The following is an 18,865-nucleotide window of genomic DNA, read 5'->3' on the forward strand; positions in this document are numbered from 1 at the left end:
GAACAGATGGCTCCAGCTCTGCCTTCAGCAAGATGGCAGTCTGGCAAATTCCAGCTTTTTACATTTTAATCATGTATTCAGCATGCCCTGGAGGAAGCTCAGTAACAGCCCTGTTTGCCTCCTCCTCAGGCTGCCCGAGAGCTCTCCATGCCTTCTCCTGGGCCAGGGGGTTAGGGAGGGACAGCAAGCATCCCATCTCATTCCTGAAATCCAAGAGGGAACCACTGAACCTACTCCCAGGGCTCTGAGAATCCCTTCCTTTGGCAGCAAGGCCCGTTTCCATCTCAGCAGCACCACTGAACTTCCAGATCCCAGACTGCCACCCAAACCTAACACAGGATTCCCAAAATAACACAAAGTGTTGTTGTGTGACTGTTCCAGGTGTGGGCTCTAATCCCAACACTGCTGGAATGTTTGGGACTGTGCACGGATTCCGCTGTGGGGGTAACACCAATAAAACATTGCTCCAAAGAAACCAATGTCCTTCTGTGGGTTGTTAAAAGCTGTTGCCAAATCCCTCTGGCTGCACGGCTCCTGAATGAGCTTTCAGGAATTAGAAGCTCCAAGGTCTGGTGTTCTGGTGGCACCTCTCACACCTTGTCCCATGGGAGGGGGCAGATGCTCTGGGCACACACACTGACAGGGTAACACCTGCACTCTGTGAACCTCAGGCAGCCATTCCTTCCCCAAACCTGGAGAGGGATAAGGGCTGCAGTCCCTGGGAGTTTCTATTCCCACAATACCTTTAGAAAAAAGGAGGTTTATTGACTTAAATTAAGAAACAGCTCTGAGGGGACGGAGGGATGGGAAGAATTCATACTCTCATGCTAAGTATGGGACTTTTCCTCCTCATCTTCCCGCTGGAGCTGCTCGATGAGCTGCTGCCTCTCGGCCGCCTGGCGCATCCTCATCATCACCAGGCTCTCGTAGTCCCGCTCTGACACCACCGACGCCTGGGAAGGAGCAGGAAACACACACAACCTGTCAGGGGCAGCACAGACCCCCAGACTTCCCCAAATCCCCCTCACAACACCAGCCTTCCAGGCAGGAAACAGTTTGATCCCACAGAAATTGGGTGAGGTGGGTGAAAGCTGCCTGGCTACAGGAAATAACCAGGAGAAGTTATTAAAATGATTATTAAAAATAACCAGCAATAAGTGTGGTTGATGAGGAAAGCAGGGCAGACACAGAGCCAGCATTCCATGAGGCTGGATGGGGCATTATTTTGGATTACAAGATCACCCTGCACCTACAACTTTGGTGCCCGAAGTCCAGCGTACACTTCACCTGTTACAAAGGCTAATGCCATAAAAAAATCAAACCTTTGTGGATGAGTCATGGAGGTGACTAACTTCCAACTGTCTGACAGTGCTGAGGCCTTGGCACAGGTTGCCCTGAGAAGCTGTGGCTGCCCCTGGATCCCTGGAAGTGTTCCAGGCCAGGTTGGACAGGACTTGGAACAACCTGGGATAGTGGAAGGCGTCCCTGCCCTGGGATGGACTTTAAGGTCCGTTCCCACCCAAACCATTTCATGATTCTAACAGCTGCAATCAATGACCCTGGAGGTCTTTTCCACCACAAACAATTCCCCGATTCTAAGCAACTGCAGAAAGGAAACCACCACCAGGGATGTTCCCAAACCTGACACAGGAATGGAACAGTTTTCCAAAGCTCTCAGAGTCTCCCTGCTGTGTGCGGCAGCAACTGTCACGTCAAGGCAGTTGATTGCAGACTCTGCCTAATGAACGTGGGCAGTAGATGACAGCTGCTCCGGTGCTTTGGCACTGCTTCCAAAGCCATTCCACACTAGTAGGTGGCCGTGCTATTTTGGATGCATGAAAGCATTGCAAGGCTTGGAAACATCCAGCTCATTCCTTGACAGTTCAGGTAGAAATAAGAGTTTCTTGACAGAAGGTGAATGGAAAAAAAAACAAACCCTTCCTATTCCTTTTTCTGGGAAGTGGGTTAAGCGGTGATCACAGAGAATCACGGAATCTCAGAATGGTTTGGGTGGGAAGGGATCTCAAACATCATTTGGTTCCAACCTCGTGCCATGGGCAGGGACACTTTCCACTAGCCCAGGCTGCTCCAGCCTAGTTTTGAACACTTCCAGGGATGGGGCAGCAACAGCTTCTCCAGATATTGAAGGATTTCTTAGGAAGCAGGAGGGATACAAAGGCAATAGAATGCCTAAATAAGTCTCTGCATGGAAACACTGGCGAGTGCAATTCCTTATCCTGTGCCAGCAAAGTGGTTCCTCCGGCTGCAAGGACACAATGAAAACCCACAACAGATAAGGAACATCAAGAGGGAAATTAAGAGTCTAATTGGTGTCTTAGGAGCCACCTGAGCAAAATGACCTTTGGGTACTGGCAGCAGCAGTGTCTGAGAAAGCACCGATGGTATCAGCCCTCAGCCGGGATCCTTCCAAGTCCCATCAACCAGCCCCAGGAATTTGTTGGGCTGAATGGAATAGGCTGCCTGAGACTCATGCAGATGAATCACCCACACAAACCTGAAGCCCCACCTCACACTGGGATTGAAATGTAAAACAGCCAGGAGATTATTTGCAGCCTGGTTTGGGAGCTCTGCTGACACAAGGAGCCCTCGGAGCAGCGGGAGGGAGAACAGCCTGCTCCAGGTGGGCTCCCAGCACGTGCTCCCGGGTGCCTGAGCGTGGGCTGAGGCTCCGCCACTCCACACACCTACTTCCTGCAATCCTGGCAATTACCAATGGAGTGAAACCCAGTTCCTGACGTGGCTGACTCAGCAAGGGCTTGGCTCAAAACAAACACATCCACGCAGGGAGCCGCAGCCCGGGAAGCAGCGACGGGTGGCACATGAAGGGACGGCGGCGGCAGTGCTGGGGAGTTTTGGCATTCTGGGTCCAACCTGGCTGAATTCCTGGACTCCTGGAGCTCTCCCCGGACTTGCTTCTTCATCCTGGTCTCCGAGTGCTCCAGCAGCTTCTCCTCTCTGCTCCTGGACTCCGGGCTGCTCCAACAGAGTGTAAGTCTCTTCTGCACTCGGGTCTCCCAACGTTGTCTCCTGCATTGTCGCTTTCTACATCCCCCTTCTCCTGCATTCCCTGGGTTCCTTTGGTGGGACTGAGTCACCGTCTCGTTCCCAGCCACCCACGGCGCTTTTCTGGCGGTGCCCCTCCACAGAAGGTGCCTGGTTACCATGGCACCCGAGTGCCCTTCTGTTCTAGATGCCAGATTAGATCTGTTCTCATGGTGACTGTGCCTCTGCTGTTCCCCACCAGCCCGGAGCCGCAGCACTCGTTTAACGAGCTCACTCACACACCACTGCTCCTCTCCACTCCAGGGGGAGACTCCTAGAGATCCAAGACAAGCCAAGTGCTCCTTGCCACAGCGTGGAGGTTGCATTTCCTGCACCACCAGCCTCTCTGTGTTCCTTGCAGCTCCGGGAACGGGGCAGGAAGAGGTTGATCCTGTTGCGTGGCTCTCTGCTGAATCCTCGGCTCCCGCCTGTGAGGAGTCAGCACTCCTGCTCCTTGCTGCCTTTCCTCACCATGGATACTTGGCGCAGGGGGTCCATCAAGTCCACCACCTTCTTCCGACGCTTCTCCCTCAGGAGGCACAAAAAGCTGGGCAACCAAGTCATCATCCTGAACCAGAACAGCCACACTCTGGACACGGACGGCCAGAAGAGGGAATGCTTGAGGGATCTGAAGGACAAGTCTGAGTACCTGTCCTGTCAGAGCGAGCAGAACCTGGCCAAGGCACAAGCCCCTCCCAAGCCTCCCCGGCTGTACCTGGACAGTTCCAGTTGCCCCAACATCATCGATCACACAGATTCCCACTCTGACCTCTCCTTTTCCGACGCTGCTCCGTACCACAAAGCCACTCCAACGCACAAGGACCAGGCTACGGACCACGGCACTTCAGAGGCAGGTCTCCCAAACAGCACCACTCTTCCTGACCTGGCTGACCCCTTCCTGTCCTTCAAAGTGGATTTGGGGCTGTCGCTTCTCGAGGATGTGCTGCAGACCCTCAGGAAACAGAACCCGAGGGATTATGCCATTTGAAGGTATTCATTCTCCATCACATCCCAGTTACTCACTGCTGCTGCCAGTTCCTCCGATTCCAGCAGGAGGAAGGATACTGGAGCATGCCTGTTGTGTGTGGCCTGTTTTGTTGTCCTCGCCTCGCCCACCACAGACCATCCCTGTCCTTGCCAAGGAATCCTCTGGAGCAGAGCTCACGGGCTCTGTGCTCAGGTGAGAGCACTGTCTGCTGTCTTGTGGGCAACTTTCCACTCTCCACCCCAGGAATTTCCCGCTCCAGACTGCGTGTCTCATCCTCAGGGAAGACTGAGGATAAGTTTTTTTTGGGAAAGACTTATTTTGGGGATGTGACATTGTGGGGCAGGGACACACAGGGATTCATCATGGATCACTTGTGGAACAGCAGGCAGCCTGCAAGGAGGCAGCAGCACTGCACCCCGAAGCCAAAGCTTTGAGGGCTGAGAGACGGGAACTGGGGCTTCTCCTCCCACCATGTTTGGACGTGAAAGCTCAAAGCTGGTCCTCCGTTTTTGCTCTTCCTCCTTGTGGGTTTCTTTTCCCTTAACTCCAGTGCAGGTGGCACTCCCAGCCTGGAAACAGGTAAGCATCCAAGTAGGCTCCTGATACAGCACCAGCAGTGGATTTATCCTCCTGGCAGGAGAAGAGATGTCTCTGACACTGCTGCCTTACGCATGCACTGAGCTCCCAGCTGTACAGACATAGAAGAATAAATGTATCTGTGACTGGAAGTGTCTGGTTGCCTCATTTCATTGGGAACAAGCCTCAGAAATCCCAGGCACCAGGAGCACAGGGTATCTGGAGTGACCCAGGTCCATCCTCCCTGGCACTGCAGGGTTTTATGATGGGGGAGGGACACCTGTGTGGCTCTGAGGGAAGGGCAGAGCTGCTGGGACTTGATTTTCCCCTGAGGAGAGCTCACACAGCTCGGGGCAAGACAGGAACAATTCCCCACCCTGAGCTGGACAGTGAGAAAGGTTCTGCCAGGCTGAGAACATTTTGGACACCAGGACAAACTGTTAAAAGAAACTACCAGTTCTTACCTTTTAAACTATTAGGGCTCTTTTAAAAAACAACAATAATAAAACCTCCATGCCCCCAGATAACCAGGAGCTTTGGACATGGCCACAGCAAAGTACAGGGACACTCCAGGGAAGGCACAGCTGCCTCTTACCCTGTGAGATTCACCTCCCAAAGTCAGATAATAGAAAATAAACCTTCTTAAACCTCTGAAGGAGCTTAGAACAGGTACATGAATACCAGGCAGGAGTCTTTTCTCAGGGCTGAATGGCTGAGGAGCCCTGGCAGGGAGATTCCACTGCAGGAGCAGGGAAAATCTTCCCAAAACTAAGCATTGCATGCTGTTGGAATGGCAAAAGAAGCTCTCTGCAGCCACTGTGTGCTTTGAACCGTCACACAGCCACTGCTCTCAATAGCCTGGAGTAATACTGTCCAAGCCACAGCTTCTGACTTCCAAGGGGAACTGGAGCCTCCTTGGCTGCAGCAGCTCTCCAGGAACTGGAGCTGGACAATGCGCACCTGTTGCTGTAAGAGACAACAAGGCTATGGAAGACGAGCAGCTTCCACCTGGGAACTCAGGTCCTGGCTGGTTCTCCCAGGCAGGGAGTACCTGGCTGCCTGTCCCAGGCAGGGAGCAGAGGATGAGTAGTGAGCATGTTGCCATGAGAACGCTGCAGGCTTGGGCTGTTTCCTGAAGCAGAGCAGCAGAGGAGCTGCTTTTGCACAGAGCGGGAACAAAACGGGGGTGGATTCAGACAAAAACAGAAGGGGGGAAGTGAATAGGAAGCAAGGGCAGCTTAAATCAGAATGAGGTAAGTGCAGCCTGGAAGCAAGAAAGTGGAGCCTGGTGGCTGGGAAGCCAGGCTGGGTGTGAAGGGAAGAGGCAGAGGGAACAGGGATCTGGGAGCTCACTCTTCACACTCTTGAACTGGAGAGCACAAGCTAAGTCAGCTGGAAGCAGATCAGCCAAGAGGAGCTGTAAACATATTACAGGCTTTAGAAGCATCCTAGTGGATGCAGCAGGAGGATTTGGGGAGGGTCTGGAGCAGGAACAAGGAAAAACAGGAAGGAGAGCAGCTTGGAGATCCAAGGCTGCGGTGCAATCCCAGAAAGTGCAGCTTCTTACGGCTAAAAGCAGCAGCAAGGAGCAAAGCACCAGCTGTGCAGCTCCTGGGAAGGATGCAGGTCCCTGGCAGCAGCTCCTCAGCATTCCCAGAGCCAGGTGGGATTGAGGAGGCTGTGCTGGGCAGAGGTGAGTCACCAGCACCGTGTGCTGCTTTCCTGCTCTCCCTGCTGCCCCACCACACTAATCCTGCACTGCAGGCAGACGCTGCACTTCCACACTAACAAGCTCTGGGCATGGAAACAGGCCAAGACAAACTCAGGGATCTGAACCTACAGAGGCTGGAATCTACTACCAAGCTCCAACTGCACCAGCAACCTCCTTTGGTAGGAATGAGCCAGTTCTCACTCTCTGCTAGTGAAAAATTCTCAAATAACATGCTTTGGATTCTGCTTTTTGTCCCCTTCCTAACACTCTGGTGAATCTCCTGTGGCTGCAGGACTCTCCCTGGTCCTACATGGACAGGATAACAATCAGGTGTTCTGATGCATAATTACAAATAATATAAATGAAATACTTAATGCAACATCAAGAGAGTGAATGCACTGAACAATTTCACAAGCTTAAAATATTTAGGGAGTGAACACACAAAAGGGTATTTAGCTTGATATTGCTATCTCCTCCCTCCTGCAGACCCCAAGAATAGAGGTTTGCTTCCAGCACTGAAACATCCTCCTCCTGGGAATGCAGTGAGCAATCAAGACTCTCTAAAGGAATCTTTCAGCAGCTCTCACTCAGAGGATTCCAACAGTCAAGACATATTCAAAAATCCCATCAGAATGGCACTGGAGGCTTTGGGCTGAGCAAGGGACATCCTTGCTCTTCACTTGGGAGAAAGGGAATGCGTGAAGATCCAAATAGCTCCCAGTGTGCTGCTGCCCAGGCAGGAGGTCCTTTAGAAAGCCACTGATCCAGCACAGAAAGGGCTGCAGGGAAAGCCAGGCCTGGCCCCAAGAGCTTCTATGTGACAGCACTCTGAGATTTAGGTTGTTACAGCACCAGATTTCCATCCCACAGCCCATTCTCCTCACCTGTGAGGTCCTGGGCTGGCTGGTGTTGTCAGGGAGGACGGTGCTGGGGTGGCTCTGGGGCTGGCCCTCCAGCCAGGAAATCTTCAGGGGGTTATTTAGCAGGCCAACTTCATTCTTCACAGCCATCTCCTGGCAGGGAAAACATCCTTCCATCATCACCTGAAGTTCATATCCCACTCCCTTCCCTCACAAGTCCCTAAGAATCATGCTCCCATCTCAGAATGGCCTCAAGGCCAAGTAGGGCACAAACAAGACCTATCTCTGGAAGTGTCCAAGGCCAGGCTGGATGGGGCTTGGAGCAACCTGGGCTAGTGGATGGTGTCCCTGTCCATGGCTGGGGGCTTGAAATGGATGGTCTTTTCAGGTCCCTTCAAACCCAAACCATTCCATGACTCTCAGATTTCACAGCTGCCCTACATGAGAAGCACCTTTATGGTCCATACCCCTGCCAGCACTTTTGATATACAGGTCACCCACAATTCTGGGGGTTTTTATCATTTGGATATGAGTGAAAGAAAAGCTAACAAGGAAACTCTCATACAGCCCAAGCTCATGGAGCTACTAAAATTTAGGTAACTGATGACTTCTGGCTCCCACAGCCACATGAGTTGTTATAACTCACAGTGAGTTAAGACATTCTGGGTTGTTTTTCACTGCAAATGCCTGATATCACCTCCAAAACACATAAGCCCAACTCCAAGGCATTTCACCTTCAGAAAGAGCTGAGTAAGTGCTCAGTGCCTGATTTTTAAGGCAGTGCCTCTTCCCTCAGCCTGTTCCATGCACAACCTGTTTATGTGCCTGATCTCTGGGTTTGTGCCTCCAGCTGCACCACTCCCTCCGTGCCTTTTGACTCTCATTACCCTTCTCCACCGCCTTAATGACAGGGCAGTGTCCTGGCTGTCACCTGTCCTGTGCCACCCCCAGCACACCCTGCAGGGGCTCTGCACACTCACAGCTGCCTTCACTGTGGCAAATTCCACCACTGCACTCCCAGTCTTCCTGCTGGAGATCAACAAATTGAGCACATCACCGTACTGTGGGAAGAAAGAAAGGAAGGAAAGCTAATTACAGAGCTAGGAGAGATGTCAAGTTCAGTTATCAAATGAACACAAAGAGAAAACATGTGTTTTCACAGACATGAGGCTTGAGCTGTCACCATTTGTGCCCTGTTTCCACTGATCCCACCATTTCTGTCCCTCCAGGAAATAATCTGGGAAGGCATGGAGCTACACACTTGGCTCCCAGCAAGTCCCAGTGCAAGAGGGCTGCTGAGCTCAGAGTCAGAGCTCAGAGGGAAAAGAAAGATGCCAAGGTGGGATTGATCAGATCAAAGGCTTGTCTGTGCCTGCCTCTGCACTTCCCACAGCAGGGATGTGGAGTGCTTGAAGTGAAGGATGAGTGCACCACAACCACAGAGCCAGACTAAGTGGGCAGGAAGCATCCAGTGGGAAGAGTCTGCAGTTGCTCTGTTTCAGCCAGAAGTGTTAGCTGGGAAACAGCTCCCAGCTAAGGGATCAAAGGATCCAACTTTGTTCAAAGGTTGGATTTGATGATTTGAGAGATCTTTTCCAACTTTAATGACTCCACGATCATGCTGATGAGCTCTGAAAACTGCATGAGAAAGCTGAACAGGGAAGGAAATGAGCCACTCCAGTTTACAGCTTAAAAGGGCATGGAGTGACAGGACACAGGGAATGGCTCTAAACCAGCTGTTTAGATGAGATTACCTGTTTAGATGAGATTATCAGGATAAAATCCTTCCCTGAGCAGGTGCTGAGGCCCTGGCACAGGTTGCCCAGAGGAGCTATGATTGCCACATCCCTGGAAGTGTCCAAGGCCAGGCTGGACAGAGCTTTGGAGCAACTTGGTCTAGTGGAAGGTGTCCCTGCCTGTGGCAAGGGGTGGAACTGAATAATTTTTAAGGTCCCTTCCAACCCAAACCACTCCGTGATTCTGTGATATGCAGCTTCCCAGAGTTCACTATTCTTACAGCACTGAGATCAGGGGAAGACCCAGTAATAAATAGGGAAGAGTGTCAGACAGGACCTTTTGCAGGATCTGCAGTAGCACATCTTTGGAGTATCCCCCTCCAGTCTCATCTTCCTTCCTGCATTTCCACCTGAGCTGGAAACAAACGGCAGGAGTTAATTTCTCCCGTTTGGATGTGCTGCCTGCTCAAGCAGCTCCCACCCCCCTGCACATTCACCACGTCTGCTATTTCCAGCCACACTCCCAGGCCTGCCAAGACAGTGATCTCAGCATGGGAGTGAGCACAGGGAACAAACTGTTTGGGGAACAGAGAGAAACGCTGCTCACTGGAATAAAAAAAGATCGCACTTGAAAGGTTGCTAATGGCTCTGCCAGGGTAATTAGCAGATGTTTCCCTGTGCTTAAAGCACAGACAACTCAATCCCAGGCTCAGAAAGCTGGAGCAGACAAAGAAAAGGTGACTGAGGAAGGAATTCTAACAGCAAGGACAGGAGCTGTTCACCTGATGGTGCACATTCCATGGAGGAATTTCATCTCCAGTATAAAAAAGGATGTGCCAGCTCAGCAGGGTTGAAATGTCCCTTCTGTTTTCCACCATGTTCTATCAGTTTTCACCAAAACACAGCTTTTCAAGGATGTCTTACCTTGAGCTTAGGAGTTATTTTGCCTTCTGCTCCATTTCTTTCCTGCTTGCCTGAAGAGAGAAAAAGCAAAAAAAAAAAAAAAAAGGAAAAGGACATGGGTGAAAATTCATTTTGCAATAATTTTTTTTCCAGAGAACATACATGTGATTAAACACTTTGGGATTTCCACTGCACCATTCCAGTCCCAAAAATCTCATGCAACAGGAACTTTCCCTTTTAGGAAGCACAGACTTGTCACGATCAAGGCTAGAAACAGGTCAGCAAAAACACAAGCAGGAGACATGTTCTGAGGCATTTTTCCCTGCAAGAAGGTTGGAAAAATTCAGGGTGGACAGCTGCCAAAGAGCTCAATGCCACCTGCAGGTGCTCCCCCGTGCTCACCTCGGCTGTGCTGCTCCCTTTCCAGGCGGATCTGCTCCCTGACCAGCCTCTGCTGCTCCTCCAGCTGCCGGGAGCCCTCCTCGCGCAGGCGGATTATCTACGGCACAGGGAACACAGCACGGGCACCTGAGGCACAGAGCCAGGGCTGGAATGTCACCTGGACACTTCCAAGGACAGCCTGGGCCTCACAGCCATCTCCTGGGACACCCCTCCTGCCAGTTCCCTTGGTACAGCTCCAAAAGGAGCAGCCTGGTCTGATGGAAGGGGTCCCTGAGCATGGCAGGGGCTGGAACTGGATGGGCTTTAAGGTTCCTTCCCACTCAAACCATTCCAGGATTCTCTGATTCCTTTAATCCCAAAGGTTGAAGTGCTGCTCTCCAGAGGTTTTTTGCACCTCATCCCACGGATTTCATCATGAATGGAAATAATTCTTCTCAAAAATAGCAGAGAGAACTAAGAATTTATCCTTACTTCTTCTTCTAATGATCTCGTTATCCTGATCTCCTCCTCTTCATTCTCCTGGGACTGGGCTTCCCGTTCTCTGGCTTCAAGATCTGCAGGAAAAGAAGCAAAATTAAAACAATCCAAAGAGAACTTGAATTTTCCCTGCTGGCCAGAGGAAGATGGATAGATCACAAACTTGGCTGCAGCTACACCAATATCCTGACAGCTCTGATGCCTTTCCTCTGGCCTCACACACCAAAGGAGCCTTAACAGCCCCCAACCCCCTAATTCCCACAGCAGGACCTAATTCCCTCCTTCCCAGAGCAGGGCCACCTATAGTTGTGGGAGGTTTTTCCAGATCTACTGGACTGTACTAGGGATAAAGAAACCAGAATTATCCCCCATGGACTGACCCCTGTGGAAGGAGAAATGCAAACAGCCAGCCAGGGGAGACCGCAGGAGAACGTGAGGGTTTGATTTTCTTACCAAGCTTCACTTTCTTCCTTTTCTCATCGAGTTTCTGTGTCCTTGCTGCAGCCTCCTTCTTTGCCCTCCTCACCCTGTCATAGGCTGCCTGCCAAGGAACCAGCACAACAGTGGGAAACTACAGAAACCAGGAGAGAAACTGGAAAACAGGGAATACAACAACATCAGGGTCTGAAACCCTGTCAGCAGGGCTGAAGCATCTGCTGCTTCTTGGATTACAAGCTTTGCCAGTACCTGAAAAGAGGAGGTCATGTTTTTAGCTTTTATCGACTGGAATCAATACTTTTCCCTCTCCTGAGCTAATGTGGAAAGAGTTCCTTGCTATTTTTTTGGTTTTATTCTTTCCAGGGACGTTTCCAGGTTCTTTTAGGCCTTGGGCAGTGGGTTCTCTGCCACTTCCTCACAGCCTCAGAAGGATCCAAGCTCTCCTGTGTCCCACAGACAGCAAAGCTTGGAGCCTCAGGAATTGCATCCAGGTATTACTGATTTGTCAGCCCCTGACTCAACAGGAATGACAGATGTTGCCATTTGGTGTTCCTGAATCAGGGATGGCATTATTAAATGGGATATGCTCCAGTCCAGCACGTTATTAAAGGCAGAATCTCAGGGCAGAGCTGCTCCCAGCAGCAAATCCCAAACACAACATTTCTCCGAGCTTTTACCTGGCACCTGAGATTTGATTTCATGGAGAACCAGGGGGAATAACAGCTGAGATTTGTATTCATGAAGCCTCTCTCGGAGAAGAGAGCAGGACAGGCAGGATTACAGTTCCCAGCACCAGCCCAAAATCCCACCCTTCCCAAGAGAGCATCCTTACCCTGGCTGCTGCATCTGTGAGCACGGCCAAGGCCTGGGAGAGCTGGTGGAAAATTTCCGCTGGGAACAAGAAGAAATAAGGGCAAGATGAGGGAAACCAGGTGAGGGACCTGGGGAAGAACCAGGAAAGACAAATCCTGCAGGAGGGTCTCTCCAAGGAACAAAAATCACCCTTCCAAGAGACTTCTAAGCCAACCTCTAGCCAGGGCCACCTCAGCTCAAAGGTGTTACACAAACTCAAGAGTAAAAAAACTGGGATTGCTTCATTTTAAGAGAAATCTTGGAACACACAAACTTATTTTTTCTTATGGATTCTTTTTATTTTGAGTGGCAATATCTCCTTCATGCCACATTTAGCTGGAGCTCCACAATTTCCTTCTCCCTCTCAGTCCTTTTCCTTCAACAAGACGTCCTGCTTATGCTATATTGGAAGTTGTTGCATCACAGCCATCTAGCCTTTAAGTCTTTCCTCTTGTCTTGTTTGCATTGGGAAACTGTATTTATTTTTATAAAGATGAATTCTCAGTCTTGACACACAAAATACAAAGTAACTGCTAATTCTACGACATTCATCCACAGCAATCACTCGCTGCAGGCAGCTGAAATTCCCTCTTGCCCTGCCCACAGATAATAGGATTTATGGAGTGCTGGTGAAATTTGGACTGTGAGAGATATAGATCAAAGCAGTGTCCAAACAGGCAAAGGTTGGGAAGGTTTGGAGGGCTGCAGCTGTAATTCCAGCACTGACTTAATGCCGGTGTTTCTAAACCCAGCAGGGATCGTTCAGCCTTAAAAAGCAGAGTTAACAGCAACAGGAGCAACTCCCAGCCCTGTCTGCATTCCCAGGGACACACACCCAGCCATTCCCTCAGCACTTAGGGAAGCAGAGCCACTTCCAGGAGCCTGGAGAAGTGAAAACTCCAGCAGGAAGAGCTGCCCCATCTCACCTGCCCGGGGGTTGTCCGGGTTCTTGTCCGGGTGGCAGGTCAGGGCCTTCTGCCGGAACGCTGTCTTCACCTGCAGGGGCCACACTGGGAGTTACTGGGGGGAAACTGGTTTGTCTCTGCCAAGAAAAGCAACTTGGAAACCCAGAATAATCCCTGTGTTCAAGGGTAACCTGCTGAGCCCAGGACATGGCCGTGTCTGGAAGGAGCTGGAGCTTTTAAAAGCTGTTTTTTACTTCCAAGTGTCTTGTGTTGCAGCAGTCAAACCTCAGGTAAAAAAAAAAAAGGGAGAGGGAGAAAAAGGGGAGAAGGAAAAAAAAAAAAGTAGAGAAGGAAAAAAGAGAAGAAAAAACAAAGGAGAGAAGAAAAAAAGGGGAGAAGGAAAAAAAAAAAGGAGAGGGGGGGAAAAAGGGGAGAGGGAAAAAATATGGAGGAAGGAAACCAAAGAGCGGAAAGCAAAGGAAAAAGAGAAGGGGGAAAAAAGGGGGAGATGATAAAAATGGGGGAAGGGAAAAAAACCCAGAAAGAGAACCAAAAAGAGGGAAAGGGAACCAAAAAAGAGGGAAAGGAAAAAAAGAGGGAAATGAAAACAAATGGGGAAAGGAAGAGAAGTGGAAAAGAAGAATAACAGAGGTAAAGAGAATGGAAAATGGGGAAATGGAGGGGGAAAAATGGAAAGGGAAAAAAAACGAGGGGAGGAAGGAAAAAAGGAAGCCACTCTATCCCACTCCCAACCAATTCCCTGCTATAACAAGTGGGAAAAGTTGTGTCCCGGCCCCACCTGGTGGACAAAGCTCCCGGGATTGGGAATGTGCAGGAAAATCCCTGCAAATGACCCCACCTCCTGCATAAGAGTCCAGCTGAGGGAGAGGCGTCTCCTCGGCGGGCTCCATCCTCCAACTTCCCATTTCAGCCAAGAATTCCTCCCCGCTGTCCCAGCTAACCCCGCTCCCTGGCAGTGCCAGCCGTTCCCTTTTTGTCCTGTTCTTCCCGGCCCTTGTCCCGAGCCCCTCTGCAGCTCTCTCGGAGCTTCCTTCCCGTGTTTAGCACTGACTAAGCAACTAAACTCAATTAAAAACCGCCAACGCGTAATTCCAAGCCCACGAAATTAACTGCGTGACTTTTGGGCGCTCGGACAAACGTCTAAGGACAGGATTTTTGGGTCAACACGTGTATTTCCCTTCTGGAAGCACATAAACAAAGCGAGAACAACCTGTCCCAGACCAACTCCGCAATTCTCTCCTCCTCCAAAGGCGGGTTCCGCCCCGCAGGATTGAGGGGTGAATTGGGGGAAACGAGGCCAATTCCAGTAAAACCGGGAAATTACAACACCGACATCAGTAAAAACGGGATTTTCCCATTTGACAGCCCCGGTCCCGCAGCCGCGCTTGGAGCAGCCCCTCAGCTCAGCGATGGAGGGCAGCGCCGCGCCGGGAACCCGCCGCGCCCGAGGACACCGGGAAAGGAATGGAGGGGAGAGAAGGAGCCCGTCCTGAGCCCCTCACCTCCTTCTCGGATGCCTTCTCGCCGATCCCCAGCAGCCCGTAGAGGTCCCGCTCCAGCAGCTCCTTATCCACCGCCATCTTCGCGCTTCCCGGTTCCGCTCCTGGCGCTGCGGTCGCTGGGAAATGTAGTCCCCGCACGCCGCCGCGCCACGCGCCGCCTGGGAAGGTTGGACTACAAGCACCGTGATGCACCGCGCGGCCCCACGGGACGGGGACCGTCAGGGTGCGCGGCGCTTTGCTGGGCATGATGGGTGTTGTAGCTCTTTAGCGGCGGCTGCGAGCGGGGAGAAGCCAGAGGAAAACTACAAGTCCCGTGGGGCCGTGCGCGGGCACTGGGCCCCTAGGGAAAGCAGCGCGTAGGTCCCGCTGTCCCCCAAGGTGGCCACTGACCGTGTCCCCAAGTGCCACAGACTGATCCACATCCACGCACTAAATCCCTCCAGGGATGGCACTCCACCACCTCCTCGGGAAGCCTGTGGCACTGGGGGGGAGGTGCGAGCCCAGCTACAGCCTGTTCCGAAAAACATACTTGTGTTTGTTGTCCCCAAAAAGCATCCATCTCAGCCCAAGGCACAGCTCCTTGGGAAATTGTCTTATTGATCTAAGACACCTCCCTTTCCCCCTACTGCTCTAAGAAGGGAGCACTGTAGAAGAAAGCCGATCCAATTATTCCCATATGCAGGAGACAGAATTTTTTCAGCCCTTACTCCTTTATTCCAGTAGGATTTGTGTCCTCATGGCTGAAGGTTACTTAACTTACTTTATCAACAACAGCAACAAATCTGAGATCAACCCGAGCTCATGAAGAAAACTGGATAGCCGTGATTCCAGCAAAATGAACTGCCTCAGAGAGCTGTTCTTATCCAGTAGTGTGATAAACTGAAAGATTCCTGGTGTGTCCCCACGGAGCCTCACCCAAGCAGAGCCTCAGCTCTCAGGGTGCAGACTCAAGTCATCGTCAGTGCTGTTCCAAGCCCCTCTCCACTGCCACCTCCTTCTTCTTCATGAGAATCCTGGAGTGGTTTGTGCTCAAAGGGGCCTTAAGGCTCATCCAGTCCCACCCCCTGCCATGGGCAAGGACACCTTCCACTATCCCAGGCTGCTCCAAACCCTGTCCAACCTGACCTGGAATGCTTCCAGGGATGGGACAGCCACAGCTGCTCCGGGCAACCTTTGCCAGGGCCTCACCCCCGCACAGGGAAGGATTTCTTCCCAGTATTCCGCCTAAATCTCCCCTTTTCCGTTTTGGAGCCGTTCCCCTTGTCCCAACCCTGCAGTTCCTGATGAGTTCCTGGCCGTGCTGAGGCCACCTGTGGCCATCGTGGTGCCACCTTGGGCACCTCCTGTGGCCTCCCCCTGAGGATCCCCTCTGGGTTCCCCTCCTGTGACATCTTCTCGCCCTGCAAGACGCAAAATTTATCCCGACGCCTGTCCCTAAACCCAAGCACAGCAGCTCAGCCCTTCGGGGCTGTCCCACGCCTCAACAGTGGCCCTTTGTGACAGCACCATCAGTGACTTCACAGCAGCCACAGGACACAGGCCACGTCACAGAAGCAGGACAGGGGGCCCAGAGGCGCAATCCCATGGTGAGACCCGTGGGATGTAAACACCGCTATTCCAGCCCCACCACGGCCCCGCTGCTGAGGTGTGGGACGGCCCCGGAGGGACGAGGAGCTGCGGGGTTTCGGGGAGAGGTACCTGCAAACAGACTTTGTGCCTCTTGCAGGGCGAGATGTCATCGAGGGAGGACACTCCAGAGCCGGGCACCTCTGCTGCCAGCACCAGCCAGGCTGCCCCGGCCGCGCCGCAGGACGACAGCCGGGAGGACGCCGCGTGCCCGGAGTGCCGGGACATCGGCACCGCGTGCTCCAGCTCGTGCCGGCACTGCTTCTGCCAGCTGTGCCTGTGGGACTGGAGCCTGGGCGAGGCCGTGTGCCCGCGGTGCCAGCGGCCCACGCGCCACCCCTACCCCCAGCACGTGGCCCTGTACCACGAGGTGCAGGAGCGGGCCTACGACAGGAAGCGGAGATGGCGCGGCCACTCGGCGCGGCGGCCGCGCAGCTGCTCCGGACACTCCGGGCGCGGCGGGCCCTGGGAGAGGAGGCCAAGGAGATCCATGAGGTGGCCCCGCGATGGCCGCCGGCAGTCTTGGCACACCCGAGGCAGCGACTCCCCGAGGAGGAGGTGGTGGCAGCAGCAGAGAAGAGAGGACACACCCGAAGAGGGGCGAACTCTGAGGTTTCAATGTGCCGTCCCGGCCTCCTCGCAGGGACATCGATCCCGGCGCAGGTCCCGCAGGTCATGGAGCCAGCAGGAACGGTCACGGGGCCGCCGCAGGTGGAGCAGGGGCAGGGAGCGTTTCCGTGGCTGGGACAGGCCCTCCGGGAGAGAGCAGGACACCCAGACAGGCTCTCCCGAGCACTCCGCAAGGCAGAGGCGCTGGAGGAGCTGGAATGCTGATGACAGACACACTCCAGGGCCCCAACACGATGTCCCCTCAGAGAGGAGCGAGACACACCAGTGGGAAGACTCTGATTCCTCCGGACAGTGGCACACAAGAAGGAGGCAAAGCCGGGGCAGATCCCACAGGAGAGGCCAGAACTCCCAGGCAGGCTCTCAGGGAACGGTGCCCCACGAGCGCTCCGCAAACCAGAGGCGCTGGAGGAGCTGGAATGCCGATGACAGACACACTCCAAGGCCCCAACGTGACACCCCCTCGAGAAGGAGTGAGAGACACCAGTGGGAAGACTGGGGTTCCTCCAGGAACGCGACAAGGAGCCAAACCCGGGGAAGATCCCACAGGAGAAGCCAGAACTCCCAGAGAGCTTCCCAGGGAATGCCCCGCAACCACTCCACAAGGCAGAGGCAGTGGAGGAGCTGGAATGATGACCAGGAACGAGCTCCAAGGTCCCAGCGGAACATCTTGGGCTCCTCAAGGAGGAGCCGGCACCGGTGCAGGGACACATAGCCCACCCTCCCAAAATGGGAATTGCCATGCTCAGGCTCAGCCCAGGGTGTCCAGGCAGGCTTTGGTGATGTCCCAGGATGGAGCCACCAGATCCCCCCTGGACATCCTGTTCCAGGGCTTGACTTGCTGCAAATAAACAAATGCCACGTGAGCCAGCACCCCTTTTCTTCTTTTTGGCACTCAGGAGCCTCCACAGATATTTTGGAGCATCCCATGCCCTTGGGTTACCCTCATGAGTTTCATCCTTTCCCTCTGTGAGCTCTCCCCAGCATCATTAAGTGCCTCTGTGGATCAAGGAAGGAGCTGAGGGGCTCTTCCCTTCCCCATGCCTTCACATCCATTCCATGGCTGAACCTTACTTGGATTTTGCCTTTTCTTTCCCTTCAGTTTTATCCAGGGAAGCTTTGCTGGGAGAAGTTAGTACCCCTTAGCATTTTTTTCAGCGGAGCTACAGCTTGGTACAGGAATATTTTCCCCAAAAACCCAAGGTGTGGCTGATACAAATCAGTGCTGGAGGTGCCCAAGCCCAGCTCCAGGGCCAAAACTTGCCCTAAACTTCCCTCCCAGTTGTCATCCAGTCCCTGTCCCCAGATGCCAGCCTTTGGAATCACCCCACTAACCTGCAGTGTCCCATTGATCTCCAGTTTGGGGTATCAGCATAGCTGATCATCTCCCTAGATGCATATTCAGCATGTGAGATGTGGATTTTGCCTATGGATACATTCTCTGCTGGATGGAAGGAGCCTGGTCACATTGGATCTCTCTTGCACTGCAAGAAATAATTGGGAAAAAGCCATAAAATGCAAGAAATGGTGAAAAGCAGGAGCCTGGGCACACAGGAGGTGGGCAAGGATCCTCAATATCCACATCATGCTCTGGTAGAGCCACTCCTCTGCTTGATCAAGTTTATTTTTCTTCCACAGAAACCTGCTTTAAATACACCTGGAATTCACTCCTTTTCCCAAATATACTCAGAAGGTGGGCTCTTGCTACCTGGGAACCACACACAGCCTCGGGTGGGAGAAGCATTGCTCAGCACAGGAGGTGGCCACACACAGCACCAAAACTATCCTGGTAGTTTTTCCCTAGATTTAATTTTTTCATTAAATACAAAACTTCCCCTCAGGTATGAGCTGATATTTGTTTATCTCCTGGAAAATCATATCCTTGCCTCTCTGAGCATGGTGCCAGGGACCTGGAAATGCTGGATGTGCCCACCTGAACATACACAGACAAACATTTCACTGGGAAAACCCTGGAAAAAAATGCAGCATTCAGTGGGGATGAATGTTGGTGGCGGAGCCACTGCTTTAGGATAACAACGAGTAAGAAAATTCTGACAATTTCTGCTGAAGTAAAAAACAAAACAAAACAAAACAAAAAAAAAGGATCTGGGAAAAGTGCAAAGAGGCTGGAAGTCTGAGGGGAGCGCTGCCCTCGGAGGTCTCTGTCCCAGAGCTGCC

At 52.5% G+C, this 18,865-nt stretch overlaps 2 protein-coding genes across 6 annotated transcripts; one reads left to right on the forward strand and one right to left on the reverse strand.

Moving 5' to 3' along the window:
- Nucleotides 1-744: 744 nt before the first annotated feature.
- DNAJC17 (DnaJ heat shock protein family (Hsp40) member C17) lies at nucleotides 745-18,859 on the reverse strand. Of its 3 annotated transcripts, none has more exons than XM_053945991.1 (12): nucleotides 16,133-17,558; nucleotides 14,435-14,708; nucleotides 12,933-13,002; nucleotides 11,987-12,045; nucleotides 11,170-11,257; nucleotides 10,711-10,793; nucleotides 10,240-10,336; nucleotides 9,859-9,908; nucleotides 9,272-9,349; nucleotides 8,179-8,259; nucleotides 7,223-7,351; nucleotides 745-953 (listed from the first exon to the last, which is right to left on the reverse strand). In XM_053945991.1, the coding sequence occupies exons 2-12, from the start codon at nucleotides 14,678-14,680 to the stop codon at nucleotides 828-830; spliced, it is 1,107 nt and encodes a 368-aa protein (XP_053801966.1). In that variant the 5' UTR covers nucleotides 14,681-14,708; nucleotides 16,133-17,558; the 3' UTR covers nucleotides 745-827. The 3 variants fall into 3 exon arrangements, with proteins under 3 accessions (XP_053801966.1, XP_053801968.1, XP_053801965.1); XM_053945993.1 differs by lacking the exon at nucleotides 745-953 and adding an exon at nucleotides 4,606-4,739 and having other exon boundaries at nucleotides 16,133-17,561; XM_053945990.1 differs by lacking the exons at nucleotides 745-953; nucleotides 7,223-7,351; nucleotides 8,179-8,259; ... (5 more) ...; nucleotides 11,987-12,045; nucleotides 12,933-13,002 and having other exon boundaries at nucleotides 14,437-14,708; nucleotides 16,133-18,859.
- Nucleotides 2,659-4,051, forward strand: C6H15orf62 (chromosome 6 C15orf62 homolog). Of its 3 annotated transcripts, none has more exons than XM_053945994.1 (2): nucleotides 2,659-3,009; nucleotides 3,266-4,051. In XM_053945994.1, the coding sequence occupies exon 2, from the start codon at nucleotides 3,536-3,538 to the stop codon at nucleotides 4,049-4,051; it is 516 nt and encodes a 171-aa protein (XP_053801969.1). In that variant the 5' UTR covers nucleotides 2,659-3,009; nucleotides 3,266-3,535. The 3 variants fall into 3 exon arrangements, with proteins under 3 accessions (XP_053801969.1, XP_053801970.1, XP_053801971.1); XM_053945995.1 differs by having other exon boundaries at nucleotides 3,328-4,051; XM_053945996.1 differs by having other exon boundaries at nucleotides 3,425-4,051.
- Nucleotides 18,860-18,865: the final 6 nt, after the last annotated feature.

This window comes from Vidua chalybeata, chromosome 6 (genome assembly GCF_026979565.1).
Source record: "Vidua chalybeata isolate OUT-0048 chromosome 6, bVidCha1 merged haplotype, whole genome shotgun sequence".
Taxonomy (NCBI): domain Eukaryota; kingdom Metazoa; phylum Chordata; class Aves; order Passeriformes; family Viduidae; genus Vidua; species Vidua chalybeata.